We start from the raw sequence: 16,071 nt of genomic DNA on the forward strand, positions 1-16,071 counted from the left end.
AAGCTGTCCTTCGGGCAGGCCCGATTCAAGTCAGTGTAGTCGATGCAAATCCTCCACTTCCCGTTGGCTTTCTTCACCATGACAACATTGGCGAGCCAATCGGGATATATAGTTTCTCTGATGAAGCCCGCCTCGAGTAGCTTGTCCACTTCTTCGTCGATGGCCTTCTATCTTTCAGGAGCAAAAGATCTTTTCTTCTGCCTCACCGACCTCATTGTCGGGTCGATGTTGAGTCGGTGCGTTATTGTCTCCGGGGGGATGCCTGACATATCCGCTGCCGACCAAGCGAATATGTCGGCGTTGGCCTTCAGCAGTTCCACCGATCATCGTCGTTCTGGATCGGGTAGCTGAGACCCGACCCATACCTTTCGATCGGGATTCTCCACTATCAGGATGGGAACGAGCTGTTCGGCCGGTTCACCCCGTTCTTCCTCCTCTCGTTGGTCTAGCTTATCGATCGTCAGGGGGCCCTTCAACTCCTCGCTTTGGGCAGAGATCTGGAAGCATCGACGAGCGAGCTGTTGGTCTCCGCGCATCTCTCCGACTCCATTTTTCATCGGGAACCGAACCAAGAGATGGTACGTTGAGATAATCGCCTTAAGGGCGTTTAGTCCGGGCCTTCCAAGTATGGCGTTATAGGCCGAAGACACTTGGACGACCGCAAAAGTCAAGTGGACCGTGCTTTGTCGTGGTTCGGTGCCGACCGTCACGGGCAAAGTGACTTCTCCTTCCGTCGTGACAGCGTCTCCAGCGAAGCCTATCAAGGGCGTAGAGACATTCTTGAGTCGGTCTATCGACAGTCGCATCCGGGAGAAGGTCGAATAAAATAAAACGTTCGTCGAACTTCCATTATCTACAAAGATTCTTTTTACATCATAGTTTGCTATTATTGTCGAGATAACAACAGCGTCGTCGTGGGGAGTTTGGATGCCCCAAACATCTTCTTCCGTAAAAGTAATCACGTTGTCCGGGCGTAGCTTCTTCGTCGGCTCCCCTCCAGCAGACGTCCCCGGGTCCAGTCGCTTGGAAATCATATTGATGACCCCGGCCGTTGGCTGATTGGTCGTCGCTTCTTCAGTCGGCTGGGGTCATTGGTCGGCAACTGGTTGAGTCGGCGGGTTCCTCTGAAATTTATCGAGATACCCTCGGCGGATGAGAGCTTCGATCTCATCCTTAAGTTGGATGCATTGTTCGGTATTGTGGCCGTGGCCCCGGTGGAATCGACAGTACTTCCGTCGGTCGAGGCCTTTTGCCTTCAGAGGTGGAGGCCGTCGCAGGTACTCTTCCCTCTCAATCTCCATCAAAATCTGCGCACGAGGAGCAGAGAGAGGAGTGTAGGAGTCATACCTGGGATGTGTCGGCCTTGGAATCTGCCGTCGGGGCAACCTCTGATTCCGTCGCGGGGGTGAGACCCGACCGTCGGTCGGGGGCCTGCTAGGTTCGGCGGGGTCCCGACCCTTTCTTCGTTTCTCCTTTGGGCCCTTGAACTCGGTCAAGCGTCGGTCGGAGGCTCCTTCGTCCGTGCGCATGTACTTGTACGCGCGCTCCAATAGTTCGGCGTACGTCCGGGGGAGGGTCTTGTCCAGAGAGTAAGTGAATCGGGATGCCCTTAGCCCCCATTTCATGGCCGAGATGGCCATGTCTCCGTTGAGGTCCCGTACCTCAAGCGTGGCCGCGTTGAATTGCGTCACGAAGTGTTGAAGCGTCTCGTTTTCTCCTTGTTTGAGGAAGAAAAGGCTGTCCGACGTTCGCGGTGGCTTTCGGCTGGTGCTGAAGTGGGCCACAAAGGAGTGCTCGAACTGTCCGAAGGAGTAGATACTTTTCGATCGAAGACTGGAGTACCAGGCCCTGGCAGTTTTGCGGAGCGTAGCGGGGAAGCCGATGCAAAGGAGAGCATCGGTTGCCCCTTGAATCGTCATGAGAGCTTTGTAGCTCTCCAGGTGGTCGATCGGATCGGTGGAGCCGTCGTAGGGCTCCACGTGCGGCATCTTGAACGACTGGGGATCGGTTCGTCGAGGATGAGTCGGGAGAGAGGTTGGGCGGTCTGGAAGTCGACGTCATTTGAAGACTTCTGCCCGTCCACCTGCAGTTGGGCAAGCCGACGGTCGATTTCCTCGAACCTGCGTTCGTAGTCGTCGGTCTGTCGGTGCTGGGAGACCCCAGGAGTGGAGTCTCCAGAAGAGTCCGAGAGAGAGGCGGACGGCGTCCACGGCCGCTTCTCCTTCCTCGCTCGTTCTAGCTGGGAGGGAGAATGCCGTCGGGACCGATGGGCGTCGCATCGCGGCCGCCCCTCCTCCTCTCGGTAGGAGCGCTGTGGTTGGTGCTCCTGCGGAGACGACGGAGACCGATGCGGGCATCGGCGGCTACTCCTAGAGGGCATCGGACGTGTCGCCGGTTGCCCAACCGGTGATGGCTGCGGCCGGACCGGTTGTTGCTGAAGGCTTTTAACCGCGTCCGTCAGCATGGTCATCTGCCGCACGATCGCCGCGATCTGCGCCTCCGTGGTCACCGCAGGGTGCGGAGAGCTAGGTTCCGCCGCGGAGGGTGGAGGAGAGGCCTCTTCCCGACGGGAAGAGCGCCTCGCCGATCCGGTGACCCTCGAACGCTGAGCTCTTGTCTTTGTCATCTTGAATTCTGTGGGGGTTATTGTCCCTCGTGCTGTCAATGAAGCACTAACTCGTCACTGTGAGCGTTGCTAACCGGCCCCTACCTGGCGCGCCACTCTGTTGTGGCCAATCCCCTCGTCGCCTGGTCGCCGGGAACGAGCGCCTGCAAAGAAAGTCCACGCTGACCGGAGGCGGCTCCGGCGGGGACCCTCCGATGGTCAAGTCAGAGAGGAGACTAGGCAACAGTGAAATGAAAACAGAGAGCTCAACGAGAGAGGGAAAGAGAGAGAGAGAGAGCAAGCCCAAGAGTTCTCGAGCCGACCCCTAGCACTGTTGCCTTCCCCGATATATATAGTGGAGCATGGTGTGGCGCCGTCATTAATGACGCGGACAATTGAAGAATTGTCAACTCACTGAAGATTGTCAGAGTCACCGTAAAGATGTCAAATCGCCGTGGGGCTGTCAAATCGCTAGGGTTGACCATGTCTTAGATGGGATAATGCCCCTAGGCGGCAGTGCCGCATGCCGTTGTCAGGACTGACAGTCTCTGGCAGTAGTACGGCGATTGGAGGAGCCGACCGACCGTAGGTCGACGGCCAGCTGAGGGGCGTCGGGTGAAGATTTGGGCCCCTCCGACAGTCAGTCGGGCACGTTGCAGGAGTCGGGCATCGGACTTCATGGTGCAGTCGGTTGGGAGAGCGGAAAAGGTCTGTCCGACCGACGTATCCTCGGTCGGTCGATAGCCGCCGATCGGTCGGTAACGGTACTTGTCTGTCGGTAATGGCTCCCGTCGGTCGGTCGGTAACGGCACTCTTCGATCGGTCGGACGTTGAACATGTAGGCCCGATGATGAGTCGGCATGAGCGAGGATATTCCCCAACAGATACTATTGTCCTTACCCTCAAAAAGGAGATAATATTGTCCTAATTACTTGTGGTCGGGAGGGTGGTCGTGTTAAGAACGATGATGCACGGTTTGCTGAAGGACGCATTCGCAGCATCAAGCTGCACCTTCATGTCCGACAACACATTGTTGCACCTCTCGTCACACACCTGGCCGTCCGTCTTGGCCGCCATCACCCACAAGTTCACGTCCCCGAATGCATCCTTGTCCATCACCAGTTCACCACCCTTGACTCGTCGAGCTGGTCGAATGCATCAGTTTTGAACGAGAGAGATCAAGTTTGATTTGCTCTGGTTTTCGAGTTTCTTAACCACAAAAAATGGTGTGGTGAGGAGGGAATAACGGTGGATGGGAGGAGTGCGTGAAAAGCGGAGGAGCACCAGTCATGAGAGTTGGTCCTCAAATAATGGATCTACGCTGAACTGTTATTAACTGTCAAGAGTAGAAACAATGGCCATTATATGCTAATTTCAGTCCTTTTCTTTTGTCAATAATATACTGACTGCTACAATGATTTTTAATTTTGAAAATGGACGACAATGAAAGAATGATGGCACTTTTGCTCAAGCCAAATGCCAATGTGCACTGAATAACTATATTCTAATTTCAAATTTTAAAATATTTTTTTTAAATGAATAATGAAAATGTCAGATATTGCATGTCCATCGATCTTGCTATATGTAGGACACTATGATGGAAATGACAATTAAATAGTGGCCAATCATTTAAATTTCCACATTGCATAACAATAGCTCGAAGCTTGTCCGACCATTAAAATGACCATAATATCACACCCATCTCGGGTTCCAACATTATTTGCGTTGGAGAAAGTTGCATGCTTACAATCTTCGTACTCTATGCTTCGTCAGCACATGCTAGTCCAAGTTTTTACATCCAAGGTTTACCCATATCAACCGACTATAATAAATAATCAAGAACATTATATTGATCAAGATCTAATTAATTCTTATGCATGACACTTGGAAAGATCATGATAGGTCACTTGTCATCCATACAAGAAACAATACATGGTTAATTCATTACTGGATTTAACTCACCAATAAAAGTTATTTAGAACAAAGAAGTTATTTAGAGGCAACTGACAAAAGAGAGCAGTTACTGCTGTATAAAGCTAGCCTTTTGCATTAAAAAGGTAAGAAGATTTTAGAAGGTATTTGCACCACATGGGTTCTTTTAGTCTCTTATCTTAGAACCAGGCAGGTCTTTGATCGACAACTCAGCAAATTTCTGTCCTCATTTTGGAGGTGGGTAAAAGAATCAGGACATTCTACAGGGATGATTCCATAACCAGTTTAAACCATGATCAACCACAAGAGGATGTGCAAGGGTCAGCCAGCAAAAGCCCAATCAGACGGGCCACATTTTTCACCATAAACAATCAACATCATCATGCAACCTACTTGGTAAGATTCATCAATTTCTACTCTACCTCATTATTACATCACAAAAGATGGTACAATGTTGTAACCTACTCACCCACCAGGAGTATTCATATCCTTTACATGGAAGGCTTATTATTGTTTACAAATAGTAACTTTCAGGTGTCCATCTTTGCTGTAAGACCTGACAATTAGATAGATGACTACTCATCCACCATAAGCTGTTTAAGTACCTGAAAAACTGAATTTGCTGATTTAGGAAAACTGGGATTCTGTCTTCTTGCACTACAATCCCCATTCAACAAATATTAATGAGAAAACCCATCTACGAACAACCGGCACTGCTTCTGAGTCGGGCTAATGCTGCCACCGCGGCTGATTTTAAGCGCCTCCAGAGCCTTCTGAATCTCTAGGGTCATCGCACTGTCGACACTGCCTGAGGATATCTTTCTGTGAGACTTCTGTAAATGGAGCTTGAGCGAACTGCTGCTCAGGCCTGCATTCTTCCCGCACATGGGGCATACCTTCATCATTGGTTTCTTCTGCTGCCATTCCATAGAAGCTTTCCCATGTAGCCTCGTGTCAAGATCCAAGAGGGTTTTAGCAAAGCCGTCATTTGGCTGGGCTCGGCGGTGCACCTTCTTTAGCTTGTTCCATGCTTCTAAGAGAGTGAGCTTCCTGGAGATGATAATGGCATCTAAGAATCAAACCTAACCAAATGTTTCTTTGAGAGAAAGAACCCGACTAAATGCTTATATTTTATCATTAAGTGAAAGATTATCTTGGTCATTCTTACTTTCTTAGCATTAAGTAAGCGAGCACCACTGTTGCACTTCGACTTCTTCCCTCAAAACAATGGACCAATACCTTTCCACCCAAGTGCTCAACATAATCAATAAAGTCAGAAGCATCTTCAAAGATATCACTTATGTCCTCATCATCATTGTCACTTATCTGCAGACATGCCGCTAAATTGTTATCAGTAGCAAACAATGAAATGGCATGGGATTTGCATATAACCAACAAAGTTTTCTGATTACACATGACCGCATACTACAAAATTCATCAAAGATACTCATGACTGTTTACTAGGCATCCATCGAAGATAATTCTCTTAAAATTATAATGTGAAATCAATCAACATGTTTTGGATATACTGACAAAGTCCATACTAGTCTCTTTTTATTTGCAGACATGGAGAAAGGCAGATCCTGCAAGCCAAGAATCCCCCTTCTCAAAGTAGTTGAACGTAAGGCTTACACTAGCCCAAGATCTTTGACCATTTGTAGAAGAACAATGGAGGACAAACTTGAAAAAGAGAGCTTCTGAAACACAAGTTTGAAAGAACATAGCAAAGGGCTTCTTGCAGCTTCACAAGCTTATACACAGCGAGTCCACACTGGCCGGGTCTAGAATAATGCAGAAGATGGTGCCTTGTCGTCCAAAATGTTGAGAGACCTCATAAAAATGCAGTCATAAATGAGGTAGGTGGATGTTAGAAAATTAATGGCCTAGGGAAGAGATGGGTGTTTGGAGTGGTATAAATTAAGTAAAATTTCAACCTCAGTGACATGGGCTCACACATATGCAAGCCACAAGAAGGAAAACAATCAGCCTACAAAACTAGCACAATTGCATGGTGGAAATTGTTCTTCTTTTTCTTGAAAAAAAAAATTTAACTAATGAAATGGCCAGCATTCCACAAAAACAATTTAAATTTAAAATCAAGAAAAGGTATTGGGGCACCTATTTCATATGATGGCAACCGTGAATCTGTCTAAACTCTAAAGCTAAATTACCTCAATTTTCAGCATAAACCAACATATCAGAGTAATTCATCATTATTAACAACAAAAACAGTACATAGTACATTATAAAGCAATTTAGTAGAGTTTAGCAACCATCTCATGGTAACTTCCCTTTCTTTTCCTTTTATAGATAAGAATGCTAATATATGAAAGCATGACACGATAATGAAACAAACAGCAAGTAATCAATCCTATCAAATCAATGACCATACCATGGCTGATAAGGGAAGTCTACTGTATTTGTAATGAAATAAAAGTGGTATTTATGAAATATTCCATGCATGTTTATGCTTATAATAGCAAAATAATACTGATACAGCACTCTGGTCCATTTCTGACCAAATGACATCAATAATCCCAAAATGTTACTGTACACTATTTAGTTATTTACTATTCTCAAAGAGAAAAAAATATTACATTATATTTATGGAAGAGAAAAACTTCATTGACACAAGTACAATGATTCTTTTCTATAGAATGTAACAACTATCATCAACATCTTCCAAGCCTTCCCAGAAAAATGGAGTCAACTATGAAGCTCCATTCAAATTCCAAATCTGAGAAGGTCCCATTGAAGGGTTGAGCAAATTTTTACGATACATTTAAAATTAATAACAAAATTCTGGCAAAAGAAAAAATTAGGCAAGAAAAGGGCTACCACAAAACTTTGAAAGATCATTCGCTCACAGAGAGATCTATCTTATAAGTGGTAGTTTAAGTTCCTGGAACCATGGAGAAATCCGATCAAAATTCACCGAGACATAACATGGAGATTAGAAGTTATAGAATCAAAAAAAACACCAACCTACTGTTTCTATTGTATGAAGGCTTGTGATAAAAGAGTAATACTAGGAGGCACTCATTTTGTTCACATGAAAACGTGTCCTTCCATGTGGAAGGAGGTGATTGGCATAACTCAAGGAAAATATTGTGATACACAAGGGGCAGTTGAATGTTCAATTGTAAAATTAGCAGTACATGGGCCCAAGAAAAACGTGCAATAATGGGTGCCCAAAGCATTTTACTCTTCTTGTTTTAGAAGATATAAAATCTTGTTACCATAAGATTAGTGTGATAATTCCCAAATAATAGAAGTACAATCATATGTTCCTACAAAGGATCATATGTGAGATATAGTATCACATGGATTAATTAGTGGGAATTAGAAGGATGGATATAGATGATTGGACCCAGAACTCAATGGCTGAAGCTTTTAAGTTGAATTGGGTTCCGACATGTATATCAAATCCTTCTCCCAGTAGGAATCAAACTCCCTGTTTCTCATCAACATGTGGTATCGGAGTTGATGGCTAACAATCCAAGACAACTCTAGAAGTGCCACAATCGGTAGCTGTTGTGAAGGATGGCAGCATGCAGGTTGGTAGAGCCAAGTCATTGTGGCTGTAATGTGCCAAGTAGGTGCAGCAAGTGGACTTAATGGAGCATGGTATAGGTTTTAAGCATCAGCTTGGACGTGGTGCCTGAAAGAGCAGATTCTTATAACATGGCTCTTAAAGAGCAAGTGACTCGGGCTTGAGCAGGAACACACTGCTGATGAAGCCTGACTAACAGAGAATGGGCTCTTAGGTTGAAGTGTTAACATGTGGCAATCAAAAGATTAACGAGGCACGGAGTGGTAGCATGCAGGATGGTAAAGTTGAGTCATGAGTGGAGTGAACTCAATGAAGCATGGTGCAGGATTTGAGCATGAACTCGAGCATGGTTCTTGGAAGAGTGAACTCTTGTGGGAGTATGGTGAAATATGGCTCCTGGAAAGCAGGTAACTCTGGGACTTAAGTGGTAATTCATTGTGGTGAAGTACAGTTAATGGACAGTGAGCTCTTAGGTTGGAGTGGTACCATGAGGCACTAAAAAAAGCAATTGGGAATGGAGCTTAATTGGAGAATAGTGGATTGGATGGGAGTTAATTGGCTAACATGTAGAGGAAAATACTAAAGAACATACATGAGGTCCAGTTTCATATGGAATAATTAGTGGGAGGTAAAAGGATTAATTTTAGATGAACAGGCCTAAAACTTAATGGTTTAAGCTTTTTGGTTGAATTGAGTTGCGACATACAGATCAAAATCTTCTCCCGGTTAGAGTCAAACTGCCATTTATCCCCAATAGTCCCTTATTCAGAATTCACTTTAACACTGTCTAAGATATTGAAAAAAGAAGGAACAGTGCTTTCTTCTAAAATAAAATGCAAGGGAACAATATGTACCGAGAAGTTTCTGTACTCAAAATGGTCAGGATACTGGGAGTCTGATTGTCCAATTTCATTGGTACACAAGCAGAGTATATGTGACACACCCAAGTGCTGAAGAGTGTACATGGACCTTGCAGCTAGAGCTCCACCAATGAACAGGTAATCTGTGATAGGAGAGGGCCGTTCTGTACTTGCAGCATCTGAGATCAATGCTATCCTCTCCAGTATATGTTCAAGTCTGACCTGAGAAAGAGTCACAACTAAATTGAGTCTCTGTTCATAACTGGCCATAAAAGAAGTTGGGGATCACCTTCAACTCATAAGCATCAACGGTGATGTTATTATCATTCCCCTCAAAAAAGCCTGTATTAAAGTTGTTCTCCTGGCACAATTTCACAACATCTGTTCGAAGCATTTCATTCCACTGTTCCAGCTCCTTGTTCAGCTCGGCATCTACCTATGACCAGCATATTGTACCAGTAAAAACTGACGGAAAGAATATGTTGGCAATCCCAAAATGCGGTGGAAGGCTGAAAGCATAAAAGTAATGGAAGTGCCAAAACTGCAGAAGTGTTGTTGTAAAAGCCAAATAATGTCTATCAAAGAATTTTCAACAAGGAAAAGAAATAATGCATAACATTTTATATAAGTAAACAAAAGGATTTACTACCATCAAATGTTAAAATTCTCAAACACTCGCATTTATATTGCTCATGCAATTAACCATCTTACAATGGCCTAAACAGTTCAAATTTCAAATAGCAACAAAATATTTGCAGCAGATATTTGATGTCCATTAAAAGATAAAATAATAAAATTTAAAAAGTCACCTAAAGCTAATCAATATAATCTTAAAGTTCTTGAATCTGGTCAAATATTCAGATAAAATCTTCTGAAACTGTATTATGACTTTAAGCTTTCCTCCACTATATAGGGAGGGGTAAAGGGAAAACAGTCCCATGCTCTGCTCAAAGATTTCTAACCTTGGGACACTTGTTAAAGTCACGGAGCTTCATTGTCAAGCGTAAACTACGGGGAGGTTCTCCACATCCTTTAAAATACTTCCCATTCCAGTTATCGCGAGAGACTGGAGAAGTTGTGTCAGAGCATTCTCGAGGTCCTGCAGGTGAGGACTTAAGCGGACATTTCTGCATCTCAGAATCACTTGAATCTGCATGTGTCTCAGTCCCACCTCGTTCCTTATATGCAAGAAAAGGAGAACTAAAACTACACCTTGAAGAATGTGATGGTGAGTCTAGAACTCCAGAATCATCCTTGTCAGACTCAGCAAAGCATTTATTAATAATTGACAGAAGAATTCGTAAGAGGCCATCCAATTTTTGGTAAAGTGTGAGAAGAAATATATGGAAGCCCTGCAGATCTCTAAGAGCTGCCCGAAATCCTCCTCGAAAGGCATTAACAACTTCTACCATATCAGAATCAGACAGCCAAGAACCAGAATCAGTTGGCACATCAGCCTCTTCTGGTCCAGGAAACCCCAGTTTTCCCAGAGATACTTCATACAACAGGTTAGAAGAGTACTCCCAGTTGTTGAGTACAAGCTCAACCACCTTTGGATAATTTTCTTGATCTTTTGCCCGTTTTCCTGCTGGAGGCCTGCGAGGAACCCCTGAGTCAATGGCCACAATATAAAAATCACTTCTTTTTGCTTCATCCGTTGCTTGCTTCTTTGTGGATCTGCGACTGATCTCATTGGAAGCATCAGAGCTCTCAGACATAAGTTCAGGGTTATGGGAACCTAATCTGCCATTTACTGAAATTGCCCTCCTCTCTTTCTGAAGACTTCTCATAATCTGTGGTTTGTATCGTCTTATGGTAGAATCATAAGCTTCCTCCAATGCATCCATGTTTGCAGAGACCACTTTATCGGCAAATAAAATATTTGCATAATTACCACGCCACCCAAGCTGGCGACAAGGGAGTCTATCCTCATTCCTTAGTATAAGGTCCAGCATCAGGACCCTCCCAAGGGCTGCAGCAGTATTTTCAGCAGCCTCCCGCGTATCAAATGCCTCTGGGTTTTCTAACAGTGGCGAGCCATGAATATAACTGTCACAAGGAAGACAACATGAGAAGTTTAATTCAGAGAAGTGGTAACTACAAGATCAGGTGGTGTCCGTACTTCATTATGAAAAGGCATCGGTTCAATTCAAGAGCTTCCAACAACTCTGAACATGTCATCTCTCCCACTTCATCTTCACTGGTGACTGCCATGAGTCGTGCCTTTTCTGCAGCATCCTTAATCTTTTGCCATTCTGAACTAGAATTATGAATAACTCTGCCCTGCATATAGCCAGTGGTCTAAGAAAAGTTGCGATTTTCCAGAATAGAGAGAAAACCAATAAAAGGGGAGTAAAGAGTAACCTGAGGTGTCCGCACCCCAAGCCATTTTGCAAATTCATAACCTAAGCGTTCTGATTGTGTGGCCATCCTTGAAGATGCAATTTTAATAACTCCTGCTGCTTCCTTTGGTGTAAGATCATCATTTCTGGGAGTGCTAAACAGCACATAGAAGATAACTCCCCCAGAATTTACAGTCACCTGTACCAAGCCAAATGCACAAAGGAAAAAAGAAGCACCAGCTAAAATTTATATTTTACACAAAAGATCTACAACAACTAAGCTGGCAAATCCTGCATTAGGTTAAAAGGAAGGAAAAAGAAACGACAATCATCCAGCACAGGCACAGTTTTAACTGGAATTCTAGATTCTAGCCCACCAACAACAATAATGACCCCACTATCTTGCTCCTATGTAAGAACAGGTTGCATATCATGAAATCGACCACATTTATGATGCTTGCCATCACCAGTTTTTTTGTTAGCTCAGTGATAGATCAAGCACAGTTCAAACTCAATGAAACAAAAGCATTTAAAAAAGAAAAAACAACTGGTAAGGAAAAGCAATGGAGGAGTGCCAACACAATAGGTCCCACCATTTCATCTATTACATGCAATTCGATTAAACTTACAAGAACCACCATCTGCACGTTTTCTCATTTACAGACAGGTAAGAACAGGGTTTCTCATCCAATAAAACAAGAAAATTAAAATACAACAAGATAAATTCTGAAATTAGTTATAGCTTGCACTGTCAATTTGCACCTTTTTCACTATATATATACATAACTTGTTCCCAAGCAAGCCATGAGATGAGAGATAAAAAAGGACATGCTTCAGACATTCAAAAATTCTTCTTGCTCTAAGTCATATAATTATCTTAGCTTCAATTTTTCACCGGAGTTGTACTTAAAAACCAAACATGTGTAACATAGTTTGTCAATCAATCTTTTCAAGTTGTCATGACTATATGCAAACAAGAAACTTTGTAAATGCTAGCTTCATTTTGCCATAATGGAAATGTACCTAATTTCTCTCATATGCATTTATTGATAAATGCTAAATTCAGAGACTTCAGTTCTCAAATAAGTGGACAGAATGAAATAAATTTGCGACATGGGCTCTAAAATGAAGAACCAGTCAGTAAACTGGTTAACTAGTCAGAATAAAATTATAAACCTACTTCCAGGATCATAGGTGAAGGGCTGGCTCAGATACACAATCAGAAATTAGCCCAAACTACCAAAACCTAAGGTGTTTTGTTCTGGACTACAAATTAGCCCATACCATGTAATTACAGCAATATCTTGCACAAAGAACTTCCCAAAAGACTGTTACAATGCCCTCGTAAAACTAATCATAGATCCAGAAACAACAAACCTCTAAAGCTTTATTTAGTTCATCTTCAGAATGTTCGGTATTGCTTGCATGTTTAGTATGATACAGTGATGACAGATCATCCCAAGAGAAGTCATTTGATTCAATGTCCAGCATAGCAGCATTTCTAAGCCTATCAGACAAACTTATTTCTGGTTCTTGGTCAGAAGTCTTTAAATTAACTGAATCACGATTAGGTTCTCCAGAATCTGGTCCTCCTGCACTGCAGAAATGAAGACTATTACATAAAAGGCATTCATATTTTTTTTTCTGGAAAAGTAAATATGTATCCATCACGTTTTTAAGTAAAAAATAATCTTCGAAAACACTAGTTGCAACCTCAGAGAGCAATCACATTCATCACAGCTTATTGTTGGTTTGTCTTTCATGCAGTCTAAAATCTCAAGCAAGGATGCCAATTCTCTGGACTAGTTGGGTCTGGTTGGTTTGAATTGATAACAGTTCTCATACATTTTATACATCAATATACATACATAGTTGGCATACCGTAGATCTATTTGGTATTTTTGGTAACAGAGTTTCAGATTTTCTCATGATTTGATAGATCTCTGTTGTGGATTTTGTTTTTAATGGCTTGATCAGCATTTTAAATGCCTTTTCTTCACATAAAGAGATTTTTTTCTAAAAGCATAGCAATCCAAAAGAATACAACAACGAAATGGATTGACCGTAGAGCAAAACAGTAAGCTGAAAGGGTCCACAAAATTATTGGTGTATTTATAACCAGTCATCAATTGAATGCCAGCACTTCCATAATTAGTGCCAACATTCCTAGCTTATAATAATGGGCAGCTGTAGGGAAAAATTACATCAATGTGAATTCTAACTAAGGCAAATTGGCAAGTAGGCAATTTTCACCTTGGTTATGCCAACAGGCAGTACATTGTAAGGTTAATATATGCATGTATGTATGTATGTCTATGTATATGGATATGTATGTGTATATATATATATATGAATTAACTCACTCTACCACTCCTATGCCACCAGTATTGCCAAGGTTTACCATCTCTGCATGCCATCCTGAACTGCAACGCACAATTTTCTACACAAGGTCATTTCCCATGTCCCTTTCTTTTCTTATGTTTCTTACAGGAGATACGTCAATTGTGAAAGTCAAGCCTCTATGGATGATTCTGGGCCACATCCGTCCAAGTCTTCGTAGTTTTAAGCCTCCTATTCTTTTTACTCCCCAGTACCCTTACCCACTACTAACAGGGGCCTTCTTTGGTCTTTGTTGTGTACCAGACCACCTTAAGTTCTATTCTTTTTCTAGTCTTCCTATTCAAGCAGGCAACCTAAATACTTGTGAATTTTTCAACCATAGAACTGTAAAAGGAGATATAAAAGTTCAAAAAAAAAATTCCTTATCCCACGTATAATTGCAAAAATGGTCGTGGCATTTGTCACACATCTTTCAGACCATGAACAAACTGCATCAAATGGTTAACTAAAAGGAAATGCGACAAACAGGTATAAATCTCGAATCGCATACATTTATTTAGGCCAGCACTCCTAAAATTGCTCCAACTGCTAAATCAAAATTCAAAAAGCTATAAAAATCAGATTTTCTTGACAATTGTAACACATAGTATTACATTATTCAGAGCATTTTACCGATCATGAAACGAAAAATAGAAAAAAAAAAAAAAAAAAAAAAAGCACACCTTTTTCCACAAATTTCACAGATATAGGCCCACATTACATGCATACATACCAGAAGAGAGGAGGGGAGGATGAGGACATGGACTCGACCGGCATGGCTTTGGGCTTGGTGGACCGACAGGGAAGTCCCAAGGTCTGACACTTCCCACTGCGCCCATTCACCAAGGCGACACCTTCCTCAAACTGTTGTCCTTCTCCCGGCCCCATTTTTTGCCCCATCTACAACCAAGACCGCCTTTACAAACCCCAAAAGAGAGAATTTTTCCTTCAAAAGAAAAAAAATAAAAGGGAAAAACACCTTTACATGGATTAAACCCTAGAGGAGAGGCCCCAAGAACTCACACTCGAAGACAATGCGGGCTTTTTTACATGTTCAATTTCCGAAAAGATAAGAGTATGATTTCAATCAGAAGGGGATGGGGAGACCTCCCACAGGGCTCTGAGCTTTGGGGTTCTGGGCCTATTGTTCTCAAATTTTAACACTGAGAGAGAGAGGAAAAGGAGTACCTCTGAGATTTGGATTGAGAGAGAGGGAGGAGGCAGCTTCTCCATTGGTTCTTCCTGAGCCGTGAGAACGGAGAGAGAGTCCTTCGGTTGCAACTTGGAGGGTTTTTTTTTTTCTTCTTCCGCCAGAAAAAGGCCCTTTTTTGTCGATTCAAAAAAAGGCCGTTACGGAAGGTAACGGTCAGCGGCTTCCCCGAATTGGCGAAGTTGTCCGCTATTTGCTCCATGGTGGAGGGAGAGATTTGAGAGAGATTATTTAACCAGTGGGATGTGACGTCTTAGTTCCATTATTGCTTTTGTATATGTTTCAGTACTAATGCTGGATCAAAATGGGAGTAATGATCCACCAACGTATGTGATTAAATTTAAGTAGCAATGCAGCATGATGGTCAGTAGCTTGTGATATGATCGAGGACAAAGCTTATGGAAGGAAAACAGATTCACTTTTTTCGTACATATCATTGAAAAAGCAATAATGCTGCAAGATATATGCAGCCGCGATCCAATGGTGAAGAAAAATTAATCATTCTTTCATATAAAATATACAATTTGAATCATATGATTTTTTTTTTTTGAAAAAAATCTGAATCATATGATCGAACCAGTATGATCTAATATGGATGAGATACATTTAAAAATTACTGGTCAAGCAATAAAATTTGGTGCAAACAGAGTCAGGCTCTTGGATGCTCAAATACATCAGTTGGTTGGACATGAGTAGTTAACTCTATAAAATATTCTCACATAAATTCTACATTGTTGTCAGAGATTAGTTAGATAGATGTAACCCCCTTATATATGATGTGCTTCATTACTCATGCATCATGGAGGATCTAGATAATTCTTGGTGATTAAAAGCCGTCGGTAGAATTAGTGTGAATGCATTCGCAGCCATTTTTTGATTGAAAACTCTTGGATTCATGTAATAGTAGGGAATATGATGATGATAAACTCATTCATCGTACGATGGTTAAATTTTCATAATTAGAAAAATAGCAATTGGATCAAATTAGTGAATAAAATAGGATCAAATTACCAACTAAACAAACTACTTGTTACAAATCATGTGTACTCTTCTTCTTCTTTTTTTTTTTTTTTAATTTTTTGAGAATGCATATCGTTGCCGCATTGAAAAAAACTTGAAATACATGGTACATTGCGATTGAGGTTTACATGGTAAATATTACGATATAATTAACTTGCTTAGAGTGAAAA

General features: G+C 42.4%; 1 protein-coding gene and 1 long non-coding RNA gene across 5 annotated transcripts; one reads left to right on the forward strand and one right to left on the reverse strand.

Annotated features, from left to right (window-relative positions):
- The first annotated feature begins 4,796 nt into the window (after positions 1 to 4,796).
- LOC140854661 (uncharacterized) lies at positions 4,797 to 6,519 on the forward strand. The gene is made up of 2 exons (XR_012137799.1): positions 4,797 to 4,933; positions 6,102 to 6,519. It is a non-coding gene; the product is annotated as an uncharacterized lncRNA (long non-coding RNA).
- On the reverse strand, positions 4,931 to 15,262 carry LOC105039882 (dual specificity protein phosphatase PHS1). Of its 4 annotated transcripts, none has more exons than XM_010916193.3 (10): positions 14,860 to 15,262; positions 14,405 to 14,571; positions 12,670 to 12,889; positions 11,315 to 11,491; positions 11,073 to 11,233; positions 9,913 to 10,999; positions 9,240 to 9,386; positions 8,945 to 9,172; positions 5,706 to 5,863; positions 4,931 to 5,587 (listed from the first exon to the last, which is right to left on the reverse strand). In XM_010916193.3, exons 1-10 carry the CDS (start codon positions 14,902 to 14,904, stop codon positions 5,218 to 5,220), a joined length of 2,760 nt encoding a protein of 919 aa, XP_010914495.1. In that variant the 5' UTR covers positions 14,905 to 15,262; the 3' UTR covers positions 4,931 to 5,217. The 4 variants fall into 4 exon arrangements, with proteins under 4 accessions (XP_010914495.1, XP_029118782.1, XP_019703594.1 ...); XM_029262949.2 differs by having other exon boundaries at positions 12,670 to 12,884; positions 14,860 to 15,261; XM_019848035.3 differs by having other exon boundaries at positions 12,670 to 12,884; positions 14,405 to 14,617; positions 14,860 to 14,991.
- Positions 15,263 to 16,071: the final 809 nt, after the last annotated feature.

This window comes from Elaeis guineensis, chromosome 1, assembly GCF_000442705.2.
Source record: "Elaeis guineensis isolate ETL-2024a chromosome 1, EG11, whole genome shotgun sequence".
Lineage (NCBI taxonomy): Eukaryota > Viridiplantae > Streptophyta > Magnoliopsida > Arecales > Arecaceae > Elaeis > Elaeis guineensis.